The sequence below is a fragment of the Lynx rufus genome, unplaced genomic scaffold, assembly GCF_022079265.1.
Source record: "Lynx rufus isolate CCGP_SWC_20201006 ecotype Redwood Valley unplaced genomic scaffold, mLynRuf1.p SCAF_27, whole genome shotgun sequence".
NCBI classification, from domain to species: Eukaryota; Metazoa; Chordata; class Mammalia; order Carnivora; family Felidae; genus Lynx; species Lynx rufus.
Window position 1 is genome coordinate 3,763,167 of NW_025814842.1, and position 18,084 is coordinate 3,781,250.

The window sequence follows — 18,084 nt, forward strand, 5'->3', positions numbered from 1 at the left end:
TTTAACAGAACTTGAACATTTACTTGACTGTTAAAGATTTTAGTCTGGGTGGGACTTAAATAATCTACCCCCGCAGTTAATCAATCAACTATTCAGGTAGTGAAGCCTCTGGAAATTCTAGTCCCAGTCTTGGGACTGGGGAACATGTTGAAAAGTTGTTTTTCAATCCCAAGTAGGAGTTAGAATCAATTTCATCAGCCAAAAATATCACCCTGTGATATGATCACAACATAAAATCACAAACATGACCACATGTGGTCTCGAGAAAACACACTCCCCTTGATCTTGGGAGGGCTTTTTTTTTTTTTTTTTTTTTTTTTCCCCTGTGAGGACTTCTTAGCAGTGTCCAACAGTAGAACACGGCAGGCAGAAGTGAAGTTACACGACTTCCAAGGCTAGGTCGTGAACAACATTATGTCTCCTGCCTGGCTCTTTCTTTCTCTTGGGACCCAGCTGCCACATTGTAAAGGGAAACCCAGACCAACAGGGAAGTCACTTGTGGATATGGATTAAAATATCTTTGCTTGGGGCACCTGGGTGGCTCAGCTGGTTAAGCATGTGACTCTTAATTTCGTCTCAGGTCATGATCTCCTGGTTGTGAGATCAAGCCCCACCTTGAGCTCAGTGCTGGGTATGCAGCCTGCTTAAGATTCTCTCTCTCCCTCTGTACCTCCCCTACTCATGCTCTCTAACAAAAGAAAGGGAAGGGGAGGGGAGGGAAAAGAAAGCAAAAAAAAAAAAGAAAAAAAAAAGATGTCTTTGGGGGCACTTGGGCGGCTCAGTCAGTTAAGCATCCGACTTCAGCTCAGGTCATGATCTCAGTGTTCATGGGGTCCAGCCCTACATCGGGATCTGTGCTGACAGCTCAGAGCCTAGAGCCTTTGAATTCTGTGTCTCCCTCTCTCTCTGCCCCTCCCCTGCTTGCACTCTGTCTCTCTCTCTCTCTCTCTCTCTCTCAAAAATAAGTAAACATTTTAAAAAAATTAAAAAGAAAAATAAAAAATAAACATTAAAAATAATGAAAAAGAAAACAAAAGATGTCTTTGCTTTTGATGTTTTCACAGCTGGAACCTTACCGACCATGGAAAAAGACTGTCTTTTCCAGGGGTAGCCATGAGAGATGTTGATGATTATTGATGTTTTAAGCCACTATATTTTAGGATAATTTGTTTTACAGCAACAGACAGCTAATGCAAGCTTTTTAGTTTACTTCATGCTTTTCTAAACATTCCAAGTTTTCTATAGTGAACAGAGACTGCTTTTATAAAAAGAATGGACAGATGTTATTTGTAAGAAGACAACTGGGCCAGAGTGAGGCATCTTGAATTTTTATTTTTTTTTTAAATTCTTTCTACTCCACTGGGAACAAGAACATTCACAGACAGGATTATTCCTCTTCCTACAAATGTTTATCAAACGTTGTGTTAATACAAAATAGCAATTTCACAAACACAGAGAGGGTCCAATACCAGCAGGACATTTTTAAAAAGTCATGCCACAGATGCCAGTCCCCGACGCCGTAGACACTCTAGGTCTAGAAAGACGAGTGTAAAAGACAGAGCTCCCGCTTCCCCCTCCCCGCCCCCCCAAGAAAGGCCTTAACAAGCAACAGGAACCATTCCCGCGCAGAAGCGGACAGATTCGTAGTGAAACCCGGCAATGTAAACAGCACTGGCGGGCGATTCATTCAGCGGGGTCAGGGCCCGAAATTTGAAATTGTTTATGGAGGCAAAACAGCCCTTGCAAAATTGGGTCCCCTCACGTTTCAAACAGATTCACTGTCTCCCTCCCCAGCCCTGCCTGAATCAAGGCGGACACGCATTCAGCCCGCCGGAGATTTCTATGACCCATCCAGCCCCAGGGCCCCCCAGAACGTGGGGCCATCATCACCAGGATAAGAGACCCAAAAATCTGGTCTTGCATTCCTCTCAGTGGGGTCAGGGTTCTGAGCTGCTAGATCCTCTGAGGCTCCTAACTTCTTTCTCTTTAACTGTCCCCATCTGGCCTTGGGCACGCACGTTCCCGAGGTATGGCACCGCGCCGATCTCCACCAGTCACGGCAGAACAGGCACTAAGCACCCAGTACCAATGCCCACGGCTTTGCAGGACAGTACCACCCAGAACGATTCCCAGAGCTGACGGTTCAGACCCACTCTTGTGGCGTAAAAGTCACTTGGTGGGTTACAACCAGCAACCTGAATCAATGACAAGGGGTAGGACCGACAGGGCAGGTAGCTCATACACGAGTTGGGGCTGCGTCGGCGACGGATGTGTAAACTGGAATGCATTTCTCCTGACGGGTAGTAATCAAAAAGGTTTGGGAGACGGATATCTGGGAATAAACGGAGGAGGACCGCTGACCCACGCCAGGCAGATCCCATGACGCACAGGTGACCCTCCTGATACGGGCCGAAGTCGGAGTGATGCATCTCCCCTCCTAACACCACTACGAGGGCGCAGGCCGGTCCTGAGAGCCCATCACAAGGCCAGCTTGCACAGAGAAGGCTGTCAGGAGACAGCAGGTTGGATGGGCACAGGGACTCCACGCAGACCCGGGATAAGCAATCAGGGCTGCGCCCACCGCCCACCACCCACCGCGCCCCGGTAACGAACAGCAGTCCCACAACTCAGGGGGCTCACTGGCTGCCAGGCCCTGTGACAGGCTTTGGGCTCCAGTGTCCGTGCCCCCTGCAGAGAGTCCCAGCCCTTGCCAGTTCCCAAAGGCAGGAGCAGAGAATGCAGGAGGATCCTCAAGCCTCCCGGGGCTCAGGTAAAACGGACTCAGCTCAGGAACTGAGCAGCCAAGGGATGGCGTTGCTAAAGACAGGAGAACGAGGCCTCACGAGGACCTCAAGGAGAGGCCTTCATCCGCTGCCCCAGAGCTCAGCTCACAGGGAGCAAGCCAGTGGAAGGAGGAGTGTGTGACACCCCAGGGCCATCAGTTGGGTTCCAGCCCTGCCCTGCACCACCGGATGACCTTGGGCAAGTCAGGCGGCCTCTCCCAACAGCCTCAGGCTCCCCACGGAATAAGGAAACAGCAATTCCCTCCTGCCAGGTGCTGCCGGGAGAAACATACAAGAAAGATACAAGAACAAAATGTGTACATGTCTAGAGCTGGGTGTATATGGCCTGTTACGCTGATAAAGAGGGGGATGGAACCGAGAAAGGTGAATGCTGCCGCAGGCAGTGGAAGCTGCTAAACCAGCTCTCCAAAAATACCAAGCTCAGGTCTGCAGCCTGGATGCCAAGGGCCGACGCCTACAGGAGGCTCCCCAGCCTCACCTTCCCAACCTCGGAAGAGGAGGAGGAGATACAGAATGAGCTCACCCCGCTCACCCCACAAATGTGCACCGAGCACCTAAGTGCCATGTGCCATGCTGGGCACTGGGCATGATCGGTAAAGATGTAGGGCCTGCCCTCAACCGGGTGTCCCTGACGGTTGCTCACAACCCCTCTGCCTCCCAGTCCCGCCCACCTCTCCAGCTCCAGCTCTGGGAGAGTGTTGGTGTGTGCAACATTTGTTACCAACTGTACCACAAAGGGGAGAGTCTCCCAAGGCCCGAGGTCAAGCTGTTTTCATACTACCGCTACATTATTTATCTGTCCCTCCGCGGCCTTCATGCAAAGGTTTCCCGAGGCTACATCACAGGCAATGGTGACAAGCTCGTGTCAAAACAAGCACGAGAATCCAGTTGTCTTCTGTTAAGCCAGACATTTCAAGAAATTTGCAAGAACGTAAGACAATGCCACGCCTCGACCCGAATCTCTTTTGTTTGGAAAAAATAGTTACTTTGAGTAGAAAAATATGTTACTTAGGTTAATGTGAAATGAGGTTATCTTGACGCGAATAGGTATTTTCAAATATCGTCCCTTTCAACTTCAAGGGTGATGAATGTCAATATTAGAGATAGCCCATAAGCACAGGTTCTTTGGTGTCCTCAACGATTTTTAAGGGCACAAAGGGGTTCCAAAAAGTTTGAGAACCACTGATGTACTAGTGTTGTCCAACGGGACCTTCTGGGATGATGAAGATTGTCCTTACCTGCGCTGGGAGCAACTAGCCAGACGGGGCTACTCAGTAAGCACTTCAAATGTGGCTAGTGCCCCTGTGGCACTGAATTTCTGTTTTTATTTAATTTTAGTGGACTTACGCGTAAATAGCCACCCGTGTCCACACCAGACTGCACAGAGCTTCTCTACGTGATGTATGGTGTTTCTCCGTCCCCCGGGGGGTTCCCTTTATTTTCCCTGCGCGGTATCTATCAGAGGCGTCTGGGCACAGAGGAGGGTCTCAGTGTTACTCCCGGGAGGAGCTGGGTCCACAGCCCTCTGCTCCCCCAGGGGACCTCTCCTCAATCTGGGGAAGGGTCTGCCATGCGGAGTCAAGCCAGCCAGCCCGCCAGTTTGGGTTCTGTGCTCATCCCTGACGCGCACAGTTTGGAAACGGACCGGCAGCAGCTTACAATCAGCTGAGTAGGACCAACCAGCTCTTTTTAACAGCAGACCAGACGAAAGCCCAGAGAGGGCAAGTAATCTGCCGAAAGTCACACAGCAAGCGGGAAGCTTCACATCCACGCACGGAAAGCAAGGCCACGGGGGAGGGCTGGTGCTTCCTCCCTGCCAGACCAGGGTGAGCCACGCCGCCTGAGCCACCAGGCTGTGAGAGAGGCAGCAGAGGGCTGCACATCCAGTCACCGGACGGCTCAGGATTCGCCACAGCCTTCTACCCAGAGCATGGGCTGCGGGACCCAGGGAAGAAAAGAAAAGTATGGGACGGAAAGGCACTGGCCCCAGCCCGACCTGGCTCTGTGCCCCGGGCGTATCACTGCCCCGCTCTCATCCTCACTCTCCGGGGACAACACCGAGCTGTGCCACCCCTTCTGGCTCATGTTCAAGGTCAGCGTTGCTCAGGCTCCCAGACTTGCTCATCTCACCTCAAGTAAGGCAACCAGAAAGGCCGATGGGTCTGGGATCCACACATTTCCTGCCAGCCACCTGTGCGTGGGCAGGTGTCCTGTCGGGGCCTGGGGCTCGGAGCCCTCGCAGGGAATCCGGCTGCTGCGGTGAGCGCCGGCATCCGGCCAGAGTGTCCTCAGAGTAAGTCTAGGGAGAGACACAGCGCGGCCCCTCCCAGCCACCCGGCCACTAGGAGCCAGATGGCTGCACGCTCCCCCAAATGAGCGTCCTTTGAAAGACTGGGTGGGAGTTTCTGCCCGTGTCTCCCACACTGGCCTGAATACGGGGCTACTGAATGAAGCCTCACACCTTTGCAATAACCGTTCAGAGCACGTGAACCGGCTAAAACGAAAACACGGAGCCTACGACCATTTCAAGCGCTCCTATCCGCAGGCTGGGAGTTGCCAGTGTTTTAGGGAGCAGACAGTGGAGTGGGGGAGAGCCCATGGCTGCCACATACTGGCTGTGTGCCCTTGGACAAGTTACTTAACCTCTCTGAGCCTTAGTCTCCAAATCAGTAAAATGGGCTCACACCCACCTCTTAGAGTGCTTGCAAAAACGACATAAATCACAGGGCTTGGGACAAAGTGTACGAAACGTCAGTGACAGAGCCCAATTTCAGGAATGGCCTGTGCATAAACACAGGCTGCTGAGGGGCATTAACGCCGCGAATCTGGGAAACTAAGTGAAAAAGAACCCAAAGCAAGAGCAGTGGTTCGGTGCCCCCCACCCCGGACACGTGTCTGTCCTCTGGAGACTGACTCTATGACCCCACCACTAACGTGCAGGGCACGGCCTCAAAGGGGATGGGCTCCAGAGCAGGGCCTCCAGAAACAGTGTCCAGACCACCCGGAAGAGTGCAGACTCCAGAGTGCCATCCTGACCTACTGGCTCAGCGGTCCCCGGGGTGGGGGGGGGGGGGGCTGGATCTGTGGTTCAGCCAAGCCCTGTGGAGGTTCCCTGGCCAAGCCCTGGGGTCATGATCACTGCTCTGACTTCCTCCAGCAGAGGCATGGCCTTTGCCCCCCCGGTTCACAAGAGAAAGCGGTTCCGTGTGCTGACCGCAATCTCCATCCCGCGCGTGAGATGCCGGACGTGGCTGAAAGTCTTGGGTGCCAGCCAGCGTAGGGCCGGACCTGGATCAGGTCCCACCGGCTCCGGGTTCCAGACTCCCGAGGGGGAGTTTCCGAGCATCTCGATGCCACGCCTGACCCCACACGGGGACCCTGCAGAGCTGGTTTGTTCTCACAACTTGGCATCCCGGGCCGGCCCGGCTCCGTGCATGAGGGGGCACAGTCAGGAAGCGGTGGGGCAGCGGCGTGCTGGGCGGGCTTGTGAGGGTCAAAGACGCTCATCCCCTCCCCAGGCATCTTCGGTGGTGTCACTGTGGTAGCTGGAAATTGGCCATGGGAGCATTTACACCAGGGAAATCAGCAAATGCTACACACACTAGTGCTTTGTTTTGCTTTCTCAATCATTAAAAATGCTCAGCCCAGGGGCGCCTGTGTGGCTCAGTCAGTTGAGCGTCCAACTTCGGCTCAGGTCATGATCTCATGGTCCGTGAGTTCTAGCCCTGCAGCGGGCTCTGTGCTGACAGCTCAGAGCCTGGAGCCTGCTTCGGATTCTGTCTTCCTTTCTCTCTGCCTCTCCCCCACTTGTACTGTCTCTCTCTCTCTCTCTCAAAACTAAGTAAACATCAAAACAATTTTTTTTTTTAAATGCTCAGCCCAGACTTGGGGGTAGTGCATTTCCTTGGAAATAGGAGATCTGGCCAAGGGCCCTGACATTTGGAGGTTAGACAGTCCTGGCTTCAAAGCTTTGCTCTGCTGGTGAGATGCTGGGTGCCCTTGGGGAAGCCGCCAAATCTCTCTGTGCTTTGGCTTCCTGCTCTGTAAGATCGAGCTTCATCCCACAGAGGGAACGGTGTCAGTCATTCGAAGAGCGTCTATGAAGCCACTAGCACAAAGGCCGGCCCCCAAGAGGGGTGCCATCTGGGGAGGCCTCTGCCTCCCACCTTCCTGCTCCTTCCCCTCAGACCCGCTGTGCACCACGCCTGTGAGTGTAGCTGTCACATACCCACGTGGAAACGGCTGCCGGACCTATCCTTTCGGGACCCCACGATGAGGTCCCCAGAGCACCCCCTGCGGCATCGGGTTGCACGGTAGGCGGTGCCTTTCTAAGTCACTAGACTCACTTCTCAGACCTCTGAGCTCTCCCTGCCCCTCTTAGCCCCTGAGCTGTCCCCGCCCCTGCTTCCCAAAGGAGGCCTGAGCTGGGAAAACATTCCCAGCGCTTCAGCTTTTGCAGACGAAATGGAAAAGAGAGCTTGGTGTGCGGATAACCCCAGAAAACCCAGGAATCCCACGTTCTGGGGAAGCCCTCTACGTCACCCCGCTGTGCGGGGCCCCCACCCCCACCGTCAGTCTAGACCCACTTGGGACTCCCATCCCGCACCCACCGGTGACCGGTGCCCTCCTAGGGTGCTCCCAGCCTGAGCCCGATGCTGACGGGGAGAAGGGACGCTCCGTCCTGTTCCCACCACACGTGCAATTTCCAGTAAGAAAGGCAGGTCTGGTGTGTGGCGTTGGCTTAAAGACCCCTGGCCCGAGAGACCGCTGGCCCCGGGGACTACCCTCGGCAAGTTCTGCCCAGGACCCATCAGGGGGGTCCCACCGGCTGGCAGGCAGGCCTCACCAGCGAGCGCACCTGCTCTGGCTTGCCCAGACGACCGCCAGTGGACTCAGTCAGCAGGCTGTCACCTCCAGGCCTGTCCCCCAGCCCGGCCAAGCGGCGGGAGCCTCCCCAACCGGCCTTCATCCCTCCCTGCTCACCGGCTCCCACCTCTCACCCACCCCAGCAGTGTCCACCTAACTCAGGAACAGCTGCTGAAGCACCCAGAACGTCAAAGAGGTCTGCAAACCGCCTCCCTGGCTCCTTGGGGCATGATGGTCACTTTGCTGGGTCGTCCTGGCATACGACAGCCTCAAAGGTGGCCAGGAAGAGGGGGCTGGCTTCTGAATTCCCAGTGTCCCCCCCTCTCCACCCCTGCATGTCCAATGCACAGACTAGAATGCTTACCCACAGGAGGGGATGGCCTGAGCAACATCTTGTCCTTTCCTGCACTGTTTGTGACACATTTTGGAAGAGGTCCAGGGTCTGGGTTTAGATGAAATGGAATGCTGGGAAACTCACTTTCACAACGATGCTGAGGGAGAGAAAGGGTTCACAGGAAACACCCTGAAGTGGAATAAGGGGAAGGAATGTGGTCAAGGCCCTACAGAGCGGTGTCCTCACCAGCCTGTCCACAGTCTGAAATTCCACCATTAGTGATTCATTCCTCTGGCTAGTACCGCTGACACGCCTAGAAGGGGGTCACCTTCATTATCAGAGGTTGGTGCTCACGTGGACCACTACGAGAGCTATGAGGATACGAGGCTGGGAGTTTAATTCGTTATCCTACTGAACCTTCAAGCAACGCTGCAAAGTGCCGCCTTACTATACCCATTTTATAGCTGAGGACACTGAGGCACAGAGAGGTTAAGGAACTGGCCCAAGCCCTTACTAACAGAAGATGCCACATTTGATGTCAGACCCAGCAGGACACAGTGCCTCTCTCAAAGAGCTCCTGGGTCGGGGAGCAGGTGCAAGGACCAGGGTGACAAAGGACAGAGATCAAAGCTGTGGTGCAGGTGAGCACGGGGGGTGTTGGGAAGCAGGCGGGAGCCCCCCAAGTCAGAGGAAGGCCGGAAGTCCCTCGATACTGACGCCCGAGCAGGGCTTTGAAGGAGGAGTGGGGATGAGACGGGTGGATGGAGGGGTGAACCCGCGCCTCAAAAGGTGTGGGGCACGAAGGGGCAGGCTGCCTGGGGGGGGGGGGGAAATGATGCAAGACCAAAACGGCAGGAGGAGGGGGCAGGAAATGAAGGTATCACATAAAGAGCTCAGCTGCAGAGCCACTGAGGTCCCAGGTCCCAGGCACCCAGGCCTGGTCCCGTAACGGGGCTTTGGCTGTGACAGGACTTTCAGCTCGGCACGGGGCTGGGGCCTTGCTTTGGGAGATTTCCTGATGGGCTTCCCAGAGCTAAGGCGAGCCCCTCCCCCTGCCTCAGGCCCAGCCAGAGATCACAGCACTGCGTCCCTGCCCCCATTCAGGGAAGAGCGCCTCCCCAGGGCCCCGCCCCCACGAAGCTTCCTCTCCTCATCCCCAACCTCCTGACCCCAACTGATGGCGAGCAGACCAGATGAAGGCAGCTTCCAGAGGCTGGGAGTGCCAGCGGAGACCCACAGACATGCACGCGTGTGTGCACACCCGCACACGCCCACGCGCAGGCCCGAGAGGAAAAAAATCCCCAAAGCATCTGCTGGCTCAGAACCCGCCTATCTCAGGAATGTGTTGGATGATTTAAAACTGGCTTCGGTACACGGGGATTCCAGATGCTGGGACCCTGAAGTATCCTGGAATGTACTAGAACGAAGCATAAGGCATCCTGTCTTTTTGCCCACCCAACTCTGGTTGGGAGTCGCAGACTGAGGCCTGTCTACCTTGAGACAGGTTTGATCCAGAGATTCTGAGATTCCCATTCAGATCGGGGGCTGGGCCTGGATCCCCTCCCGAGTAAATGTCCACGCGCCAGGTCAGAGCGGCCAGCCCAGCCCCTGGAGGAGGCTGTGAGGACAGGGCCCTGGAGGCCTTGACATTGGGCTGCTGGGGGCTTCAGAGGTGGGAGTATCCCAACACCGGAGACACTCTGCCCAGATCCCTATGGAACCTTCCCTCTGGCGCTCATGGGAGGAGCCTCTCAGGGTCACTGATTGGCAACAAGCAAGAATCACCGAATGTTTGGCATCACGAGCCCTAAACGTGGAGCAGGCCAGCAAGTTCCAGGCCCGCCGCACCGCCCCCCCCCCCCCCCCACCCAACGAATGGCTGATAACTTCTCTGGGTTTGTCAGCATAAGAAGAGAACGTCTGCCCTGAGGTTCTCTGCACCGAGAACCAGCTACAGTGGAGCACAAGGTCAGGTATGCTCAGGTTGCCTGCCTTAGTTTCCCCTTACTGCCCCCAGACCGCCCACTCCAGGGGCTTCCCCGAAAGGGACAAGGGAGAAGGAGTGCAGGAGGCAAGCACGCTCCCCCGCCTGGAGACAGACATTTAACTGGTCTGGCCGCCACCCCAGTGCAGAGCACGCCAGGCGAGAAAGGCTAAGAGGCGCCATCATGAGTGCTGAGCTGCCCTGAGCACCACCTGGAGGAGAATTCTGATGCCGCACCATGCTGCAGTTGATTGGTAATGTCTGCTGTGGTCACAGGTATTCACCATCCCTGATCTAAAGCTGGGTGACTCCCTGAACAGGGCGCGATTCCCCAGCCAGGACTTTGGTAGCAGAGGAGGCCCTGGCCGGCCGGGTACAAACAACCTAAACTGACTCCCTAACAGATTTCTGAGGACCTTAAGGAGCACATATTGGCCCAGGGTCCCCCCCAGTTTGCCAGGACAATGTCTGCTCCCTTTTCTGAAGACGTTAATGTTGTCTGTATTAGGAAACGCTTGCCTAGAATAGAAACACGTTACAGGGTTAACTTCTCCTCTGTAAATATGACTAAATGTGTTCTTTCTCACCTGGGACCCTAAGGACGTTCTGGCTGTTACCAACCAGAAGTAGCCTCAGACCCATCAAAAGCCCTGCCCGTGGACACGCAGACGGGCCTGGGCGCTGTGCTCTGGACCAACGTTCACAGAAACACTTCCCATGATGCTCTGCCCCGTGCAGTCTGGGCCACCTCATTTGGACACCTTGGTCTGCAGGGTGCTGGGCAGATAGAGGTACCTCCAGATGGCATAGTAGTGGGTGCCAGCACCAAGTGCCACAAAGAGATGCCAGATGGCGTGGGCAAAGGGGATCCTCCCGTCACTCTTGAAGAACACCATGCCCAAGCAGTAGAAGACCCCGCCGGTCATCAGCTCCCAAATGCCCTCGGTGTTGGGCTGTCGGCAAGAACAAGGGTGGGGCGCAGGTCAGAAGAGCAGGCGGCAGGGCCGGGAGCACCCCACCATCCCCCCTCCCACCCAACGGAAAGAGACGTGCATGGGGAGCCTCCCCAGATTCCCGGGAAGGGTGTCCCCACATGTGCTGTCAATTCCCCCCAGATTAATTCTCAAATGTCACTCGGTTCTATCAAAATCCCAAAGAATATTCTACCGTCTACTTTTTCTAAAAATTAACACATCTGGGTATACACCCAAAAGAAGTGAAGGCAAGGACTTGAACAGATACGTGTACAGCCAGGTTCACAACAGGCAAAGCGTGGAAGCAACCGCACGTCCATCCACGGATGAATGGATGAATGAACCACTGTTCTTGTCAGTTCACGCAATGGACTATCTCACTCCGAGCTAACAAGGAAGGAAACTCTGACAGCTGCTACCACATGGATGAACCTGGGGGACGTGATGCTGAGTGGCATAAGCCAGACACAGAAGGACGAACACTGCAGGATGCCACGCATATAAGGTCCCAGGACTTCATCACATGCACGGAGGCAAGAAGTAGAATGGAGGTGACCAGGGGCTGGGGGAGGAGGAACAGGGAGTCAGTGTCTAACGGGGACAGAGGTTCAGTTAGGGAAGATGAGAAGGTTCTGGACATGGACGGTGGCGACAGATCCACAATAATGTGAATGTGCTTAACGCCACTGAACTGTATACTTAAGACGGCTAAAATCATAAATTTTATGTATATTTTATCACAATTTTTTAAAAAGTAATACATGTCCACGGTGAAACATTTTAGAGAAACCAAACCAAAAATACGAAGAGAAAAGTAGTGAGGGCACCCGGGCGGCTTAGTGGGTTAAGCGTCTGACTCTTGATTTTGGCTCGGGTCATAATCTCACGGTCCATGGGATCGAGCCCCGTGCCGGGGCTCTGCAGGGACAGCACGGGGCCTGCTTGGGATTCTGTCTCCCTCTCTCTCTCCGCCCCTCCCCCACTAGTGCGCGTGCTCTCTCTCTCGCTCTCTCAAAATAAATAAACTGAAAAAGAAAAGTAGTAGTCCCAGCCTTCAGAGATGAGCACTATTAACAAGGGAGTCGTTCGTGGTTAAAGGAACAGCAGAGACAGCGTGAGAACTTGCCACGCCACCCCCCCATGCCCCTGGGTCCACTTTTACACGCATCACAGGCTACCGCTGTTAACAGTGCTTTACGGTATCCTTCCAGAAACGTTCTCTCCGCGTGCAATACGCAACATGCACTTCATACATATGTACTATGCACAGGAACGGATCTTTCTCGATCATTCCAGATAAACGGGCTCACGCCATCCCCACCACGCTGTGACTCCATGCTGGATTCACTCCTCTGCTGGGGATCGGTCTGCGTACCCACAGCGGGAGCCAGCTCCGTTCTTTTCAGCCGCTGCGGGGCATCCCGGGGGATGCACGTCCGCCAACGTATGTGCTCAGTCCTCGAGAGTGTGGTGCCTCCCAGTACTTGCCACGTGCCGGGCACTGCCTGAACGGCCTCGGCGGGTTATCTGACGCCACCTTCACAACGTCCTCATGAGGCGGGTGTCACTCTATACGGCGGTCGTGGAAACACGCCCACGACACGTGGTAAGCGAGCAAAGCACACTGCAGAGCAGCACGTTTCGGGTCACCTCGTCTTTTTAGAAGAAAGCCAAGTCAGCGTGTCTGCAAAGCCACGTGGACTTGCATGCAAATAAACAGAAAGGACACACAGCAACCAGAATGGGGGTTGCAGCTGGGGCGGGATATTGGGAGAAGGCAGAAGGCGGCTTTGGCTCGTCCACATACTTTCAGACTCATTTTTTGCAGTGACTATGTGTTTAAATATATGCTTACCATACACAAGTACATAAGTACTTAAATGTATGCAAGTATACACGTACTTAAATATGCAATACATAAGTTGATGGATACCGTATAATTTAATATTTATCCCACGTCATTCGTAAAATTTAAAACACTTTTCATAAGTTTAAATGAGTCTTTAAAAATTTGAAAATATGTATTTAATATACATTATATCATGTAATATTTAATATATTTCATAAAATTTGTAAGAATTTGAAAATAAATTCAAATACAATTTTTTAACGTTTTGATTTTGAAAATACTTATTGAATATAAATTATACAATGCAATCTAATAAAATTCATTAAAATTTTGAAAGAAATTTAGTAGCTTTAAATTAAAAGACATTTCATAGAAATTATAAAAATGTAATGTTTAATATACTTCATAAATTTTAAAAAATTTTAAAAAGTAAATTTAAATTTTTTTTATTTTTTTAATATAATTCATTGTCAAGTTAGCTGACATACAGTGTATACAGCACGCTCTTGGCTTCAGGAATAGATTCTCACGATTCATTGCTTACATACAACAAACACCCAATGCTCATCCCGACACGTGCCCTCCTCAATGCCCATCACCCATTTTTTAAACATAAATTTAAATTTCTTTAATTCAAAAACTTTTTTGGTAATATAAATTATACAGTGTAATATTTAGTTTAATATAATTCATACTTTTTTTTAACTTTTATTTATTTTGAGAGAGAGAGAGCATGAGCAGGGGAACAGCAGACAGAGGGAGAAGAGAGAATCCCAAGCAGGCTCTGTGCTGACAGCCTCAGATGCAGGGCTCAAACTCACAAACCATGAGATCATGACCCGAGCCTAAATCAAGAGTCGGACTGAGCCACCCGGTCACCCCTAATTCATAAAATTTTTTAAATAAGTTTAAATATTAAAATTTTTTTATTTTAAAATATCTAATATAAAATACACAGTGTAATACTTAATATACCTCATAAGATTTTTAAAAATTTAAGAATACATTTAAAGTACGTTTAAGATTTTTAAAACTTTAAAAATATTTATTTAATATAAATTATATAGTGTAATATTTAATTTAATACACTTCATAAACTTTTTTTAAATTTAAAAAGCAATTTAAATAATTTAACTTTAGAAACTTAAAATATTTAATATGAATTACATAATTTAATATTTAATAGATAACTTAAATATACGTACTTAAATGAAAATAAATTTGGAGGGGGGGAAAAAGCAACCTGTAAGAATAAATACAAATCATCGGGAAAATGCTGAGCAGGAGGACTAATGGGGCCACGGATTAAAACGCAATTAAGCTACACTAAGTAAAATGGTCTGGGGCCAGGATAGAGACATTCCCCTTGATGAAACAGAATTGAAATCTCGGAAGCAGACGCACATATATGCATGAATTTAACAGTTTCACACAGCGGTTTTCAACGGCAGATAATGGACATCACTGGCTAAGTATCCGGGGAGGAATCACCACGTACAGGAGAAACAAGAGTTAGAAGAAAAGTTACCTATTAAAGGTTAAACCACAAAAGAAACAGGAGAAAATACGGGTGACTGTTATCCCTAAACTTGGGGAAAGGAAGACCTTCCTAACCATAACGCTTAGGATAAAACCCATACAACTTAAAAAACAAACAAACCAACCTGTGAGATTTCACTGAATATCCTTTTGACATCAACCAACAATAACAGTATAAAAATAATAAACTGTTACTTGGCCTAGGGAGGGTACCAGGCAGGCTGAATTTACTGTGCCCACCTCACAGATGGGGCAACTGAGGGTCAGGGAGGAGACAGGGTCCACGCACGGCCACCCAGCTTCTTCTCTTCCTGGGCGGGGGCCTCAGTCCTCTCCCTGCGAGGCTCTGCCCCTCACAGGCTGGGCAAAGCTACCCGGAGATCCTATGCCCCACAGCCTGCGGTTATGGGGGTACACCCTGGCCTGGCCACTCAGGGGCCACAAAAGCGCTGCCGGCTGCATCCCCTCTCGGTGTCCATCTCCAGTGACGCCCGGGGCAAGGACGCTGAATCCTGTGGGTACGCCTCCCGCGCTCCATATGGGCTCAGAAAGTGTGCAGTGAGGGAACCTGGTTGCCCTTTCTGGGCTTGGTTTGGGAGCTTAGGATGTGGCAACACCAAAGGGGGTAATCATTAAGTCCTGAGCCTCGGCTCTGCCTCCGTGCCCAGGGATGTTATTACACAGATTTAATTTAGCAACTGGGTACTACGTCCCACGCACCATTCTAATCCCTGTCCGTGGGATTTAATCCTTAAACACACAGCAGGGCTGAAGCGTGGAGGGTCACAGCTCACTGGAGGTTGGGCAGAGTCGGTGCTACAGAGCCGAGGAGTCGAGCCCCCCCCCAGGATTAAGCCGCATGCTCTACGGCCCCTCTAGACCTCACTCTGCCCGTGTGCCAGAGGAGGGGCTCCGACTGGACAACCCCGAGAGTCACCCCGGGTCCCTCCGGCCAGCCGGGAGCCCCCAGGCCGGGTGGGTGGTACTTACCATTGAGAGGATGACCAGGGCGGGGAAGAAGCCCATGATAACATAGCAGAGCAGCTCCACGAGCTTGTACCTGGCGGGAAGACAAGCCATCTGGGCCTCGGGACAGCGTAAGGCTCCCCGTGCTGGGTAGGAGGGGACCCCTGACCGAGTGAGGAGGACTCCACCCTCTGCCCAGCACTCCTCGGCTCAGATGCCACCCAGCTACACGCAGCAGGTGCTGGCGGAACTGGGTGGTCCCGGTTTCCGCCCTCGCGAGGACAGGCCAGGATTGCCAATGCTGAGTGTGGCACGCTCCAGCCCGGACGGTCATTACCATGTAATCTGAGCACCTCCTCCCGCTGGGCCCAAGCAGCCGCCTTCCATCCACCCGAGCGGCCACATCGACTGACACCTGCGCGCCAGGAAGTCAACTGTTCCCTTTTGCTTCTCTGTTTCTTTCCTCACCCGACAACAGGACGGAAGTAAAGGGAGTCCCCGTCACCTGCTAACCCGGTTTAGGGAAGGTGGGCAACACGTGACCCACAGGGCCTTTTCAAAAACCTCTTCAGATTGAGCCTACAGGCTGTGGCCTTGGGGCCATCCACGGGCCCGAGCCCCAGGATGTCACGCAGAGCAGTGCCGTCACGCTTCGGAGTCATCTTGGGGGCTCTCATCTCCCCAGGGGCAGAGAGGAGGCCCCGCCTCCCCTGGGCTCCCACCCCCACCCCCGCCCCCGCCCCCCCAGCCCTGGCTTACCGCTCATGGAAGAAGAAGACATAGACGGTGCCCACAGAGGCCATGATCCAGACCAGCCAACGCATATGCGAGGCCCAGGGGCCCAGCTCCCGAAGGTTCAACCTGGGAGAGAGCCGAGGGCACAGCCTGAGGGGGGTTGCTCCCTTCCGTGCCACAGGAAGGCTGACCCCGGAGAAAGCCTGTGCCCTAAGGCTCCCCAGAAGGGCCACGGGCTGTCATGGAAAAACCCGAGAAACGCTGTTTGGTACGTGCACACGGCTCAGAAAGGACATTCATCACGGCACGGACCACACAGGAAGAGCCAGAAGGTACCCAAATGTCTGCCAGGAGGGGAAGGGGGACTGGTTGGTTATCAACTTCCTGCCTCTCAGCTCCAAACCCCCACTTTCTGCCTGCTCCGAGATAACGGAGACAAGGGAGCCGGACCGAGTCCGTTCTTCCCCGGCCGCAGGCACGATGTTGGGCTTTGTCGGGGAGTGCAGTGAAGACGCTTCGCAGGAGGAAAGGCTCTTCCTTCCGGACCCCTGCGGTCCTCCCACCACATTCCCTGGGGAGCAGGCTTTTCTCTCCACTGCTCGGCCAGGCTGTTTCCCCAGGGCGAGCTGCCTGGCGGGGCACGGCTTTCTCCAGCACTTGGCCTCAGCTGTTCTCCAGGTGTTGACCTGGGTGCCGGCGGTACAGCGGCAGGTCCCGGATGCTGCAGGCCCGTGGCCCAGGCCAGGGGGCTGCTCCCCGCACCCTGTCTTCAGCCCCACACACCTGCACACGGGGCCCCCTCCCCCGTCAGGGACTCCCGTCCAGCAGTCTGACCTTCACCCTGAGCAGCCGTCTGCACGACTGAACCGCACCGAAACGCTCTAGGTTCCTGCAGGGGCCTCTCTAGCTGCTGGTTCCAGGAGCACCCAGCAAACAGCAGCTTCCCCGGCACGGAGCAAGTGCTGAAGCTCGGTACCTCCCGTGGCTGGCCTCCCCCGGCACCCCAGAGGGCTGATTTCCAGCAAGCCGCACCCACAGGCCCCTCGGAAGCTTCTCTGCCATCCCGTGCGCAAAGACCGGACCCTTTTTGGGGCGCCTGGGTGGCTCAGTTGGTTAAGCGACTTCAGCTCAGGTCATGATCTCATGGTTCGTGAGTTCAAGCCCTGCGTCGAGCTCTGTGCTGATAGCTCAGAACCCAGAGCCTGCTTCGGATTCTGTGTCTCCCTCTTTCTCTCTGCCCTTCCTCTTCCTGTGCTCTCGCTCACTCTCTCTCTCTCTCTCTCAAAAACAAATAAACATTAAAAAAAAAAAAAAAAAGACCAGACCCTTTCCAGTGAGGTGGGAGGTCTGCCCTGGACGGAGGGACAGGTCCATAGTTGTCCCTTGTATCTGCCGCTCCTGACTTCTCTGGATTTGTCACGGACGCTGGTTAACCAATTCTCCACTATTCCAATCTCCTATTATTAATTCTTTATGCCAAATTATCAGTCAGAGCGGTTTGAAAATAGAACCATCTGCAACTAGGCGCATACATCTCCAAGGCACGCTAGTAGGTGTTGGGGCGGGGAGCGAGTGGAGAACAGCAGGGCTGTATTATCTGCATATGTGAAGACAGACCTGTAAATGCACAGACACTGACCCGAGTCCCTTGTCGACGGGGACGTGGGAGCTCCATCTAGAAAGGGGCAATCAATGATGGTTGTGGTTTGGCGGCGGGGGGGGGGGGGGCATGTGTGGATGGGTCCTTTCACTTTTTTCTCGAGTGAATTTCTTGAGTGAGAATACCTTATGTAAAACCTCTGCCCTCCCTGTCCCCACAAAAAAGCAAGTGGCTCGGAGTCCATTTGTCATTATAAAGAAGTTAAGTTGGATGTCCATCGACTGACAAATGGATAAAGAAAAGGTGGTAAATACACAGGAACATTACCCGGCGATCCAAAAGATTGAAATCTTACCATTTGCAACAACGTGGATGGAACTAGAGTGTATGTATTATGTTTAGCGAAACAGACAAAGACACATGCGCGATTTCA

General features: G+C 53.0%; 1 protein-coding gene across 1 annotated transcript in view; it reads right to left on the reverse strand.

Moving 5' to 3' along the window:
- The window catches only part of RADIL (Rap associating with DIL domain), an 87,956-nt gene extending 71,656 nt beyond the window's left edge, over window positions 1–16,300 (reverse strand). Inside the window, exons 1-2 of the mRNA XM_047089346.1 lie at window positions 16,076–16,300; window positions 15,341–15,410 (exon numbers count right to left, since the gene is read on the reverse strand). Coding sequence (XP_046945302.1) covers window positions 15,341–15,410; window positions 16,076–16,097 — 92 coding nt within the window. The 5' untranslated portion in view covers window positions 16,098–16,300. The remainder of the gene's footprint in view (window positions 1–15,340; window positions 15,411–16,075) is intronic.
- Between the last annotated feature and the right edge of the window lie 1,784 nt (window positions 16,301–18,084).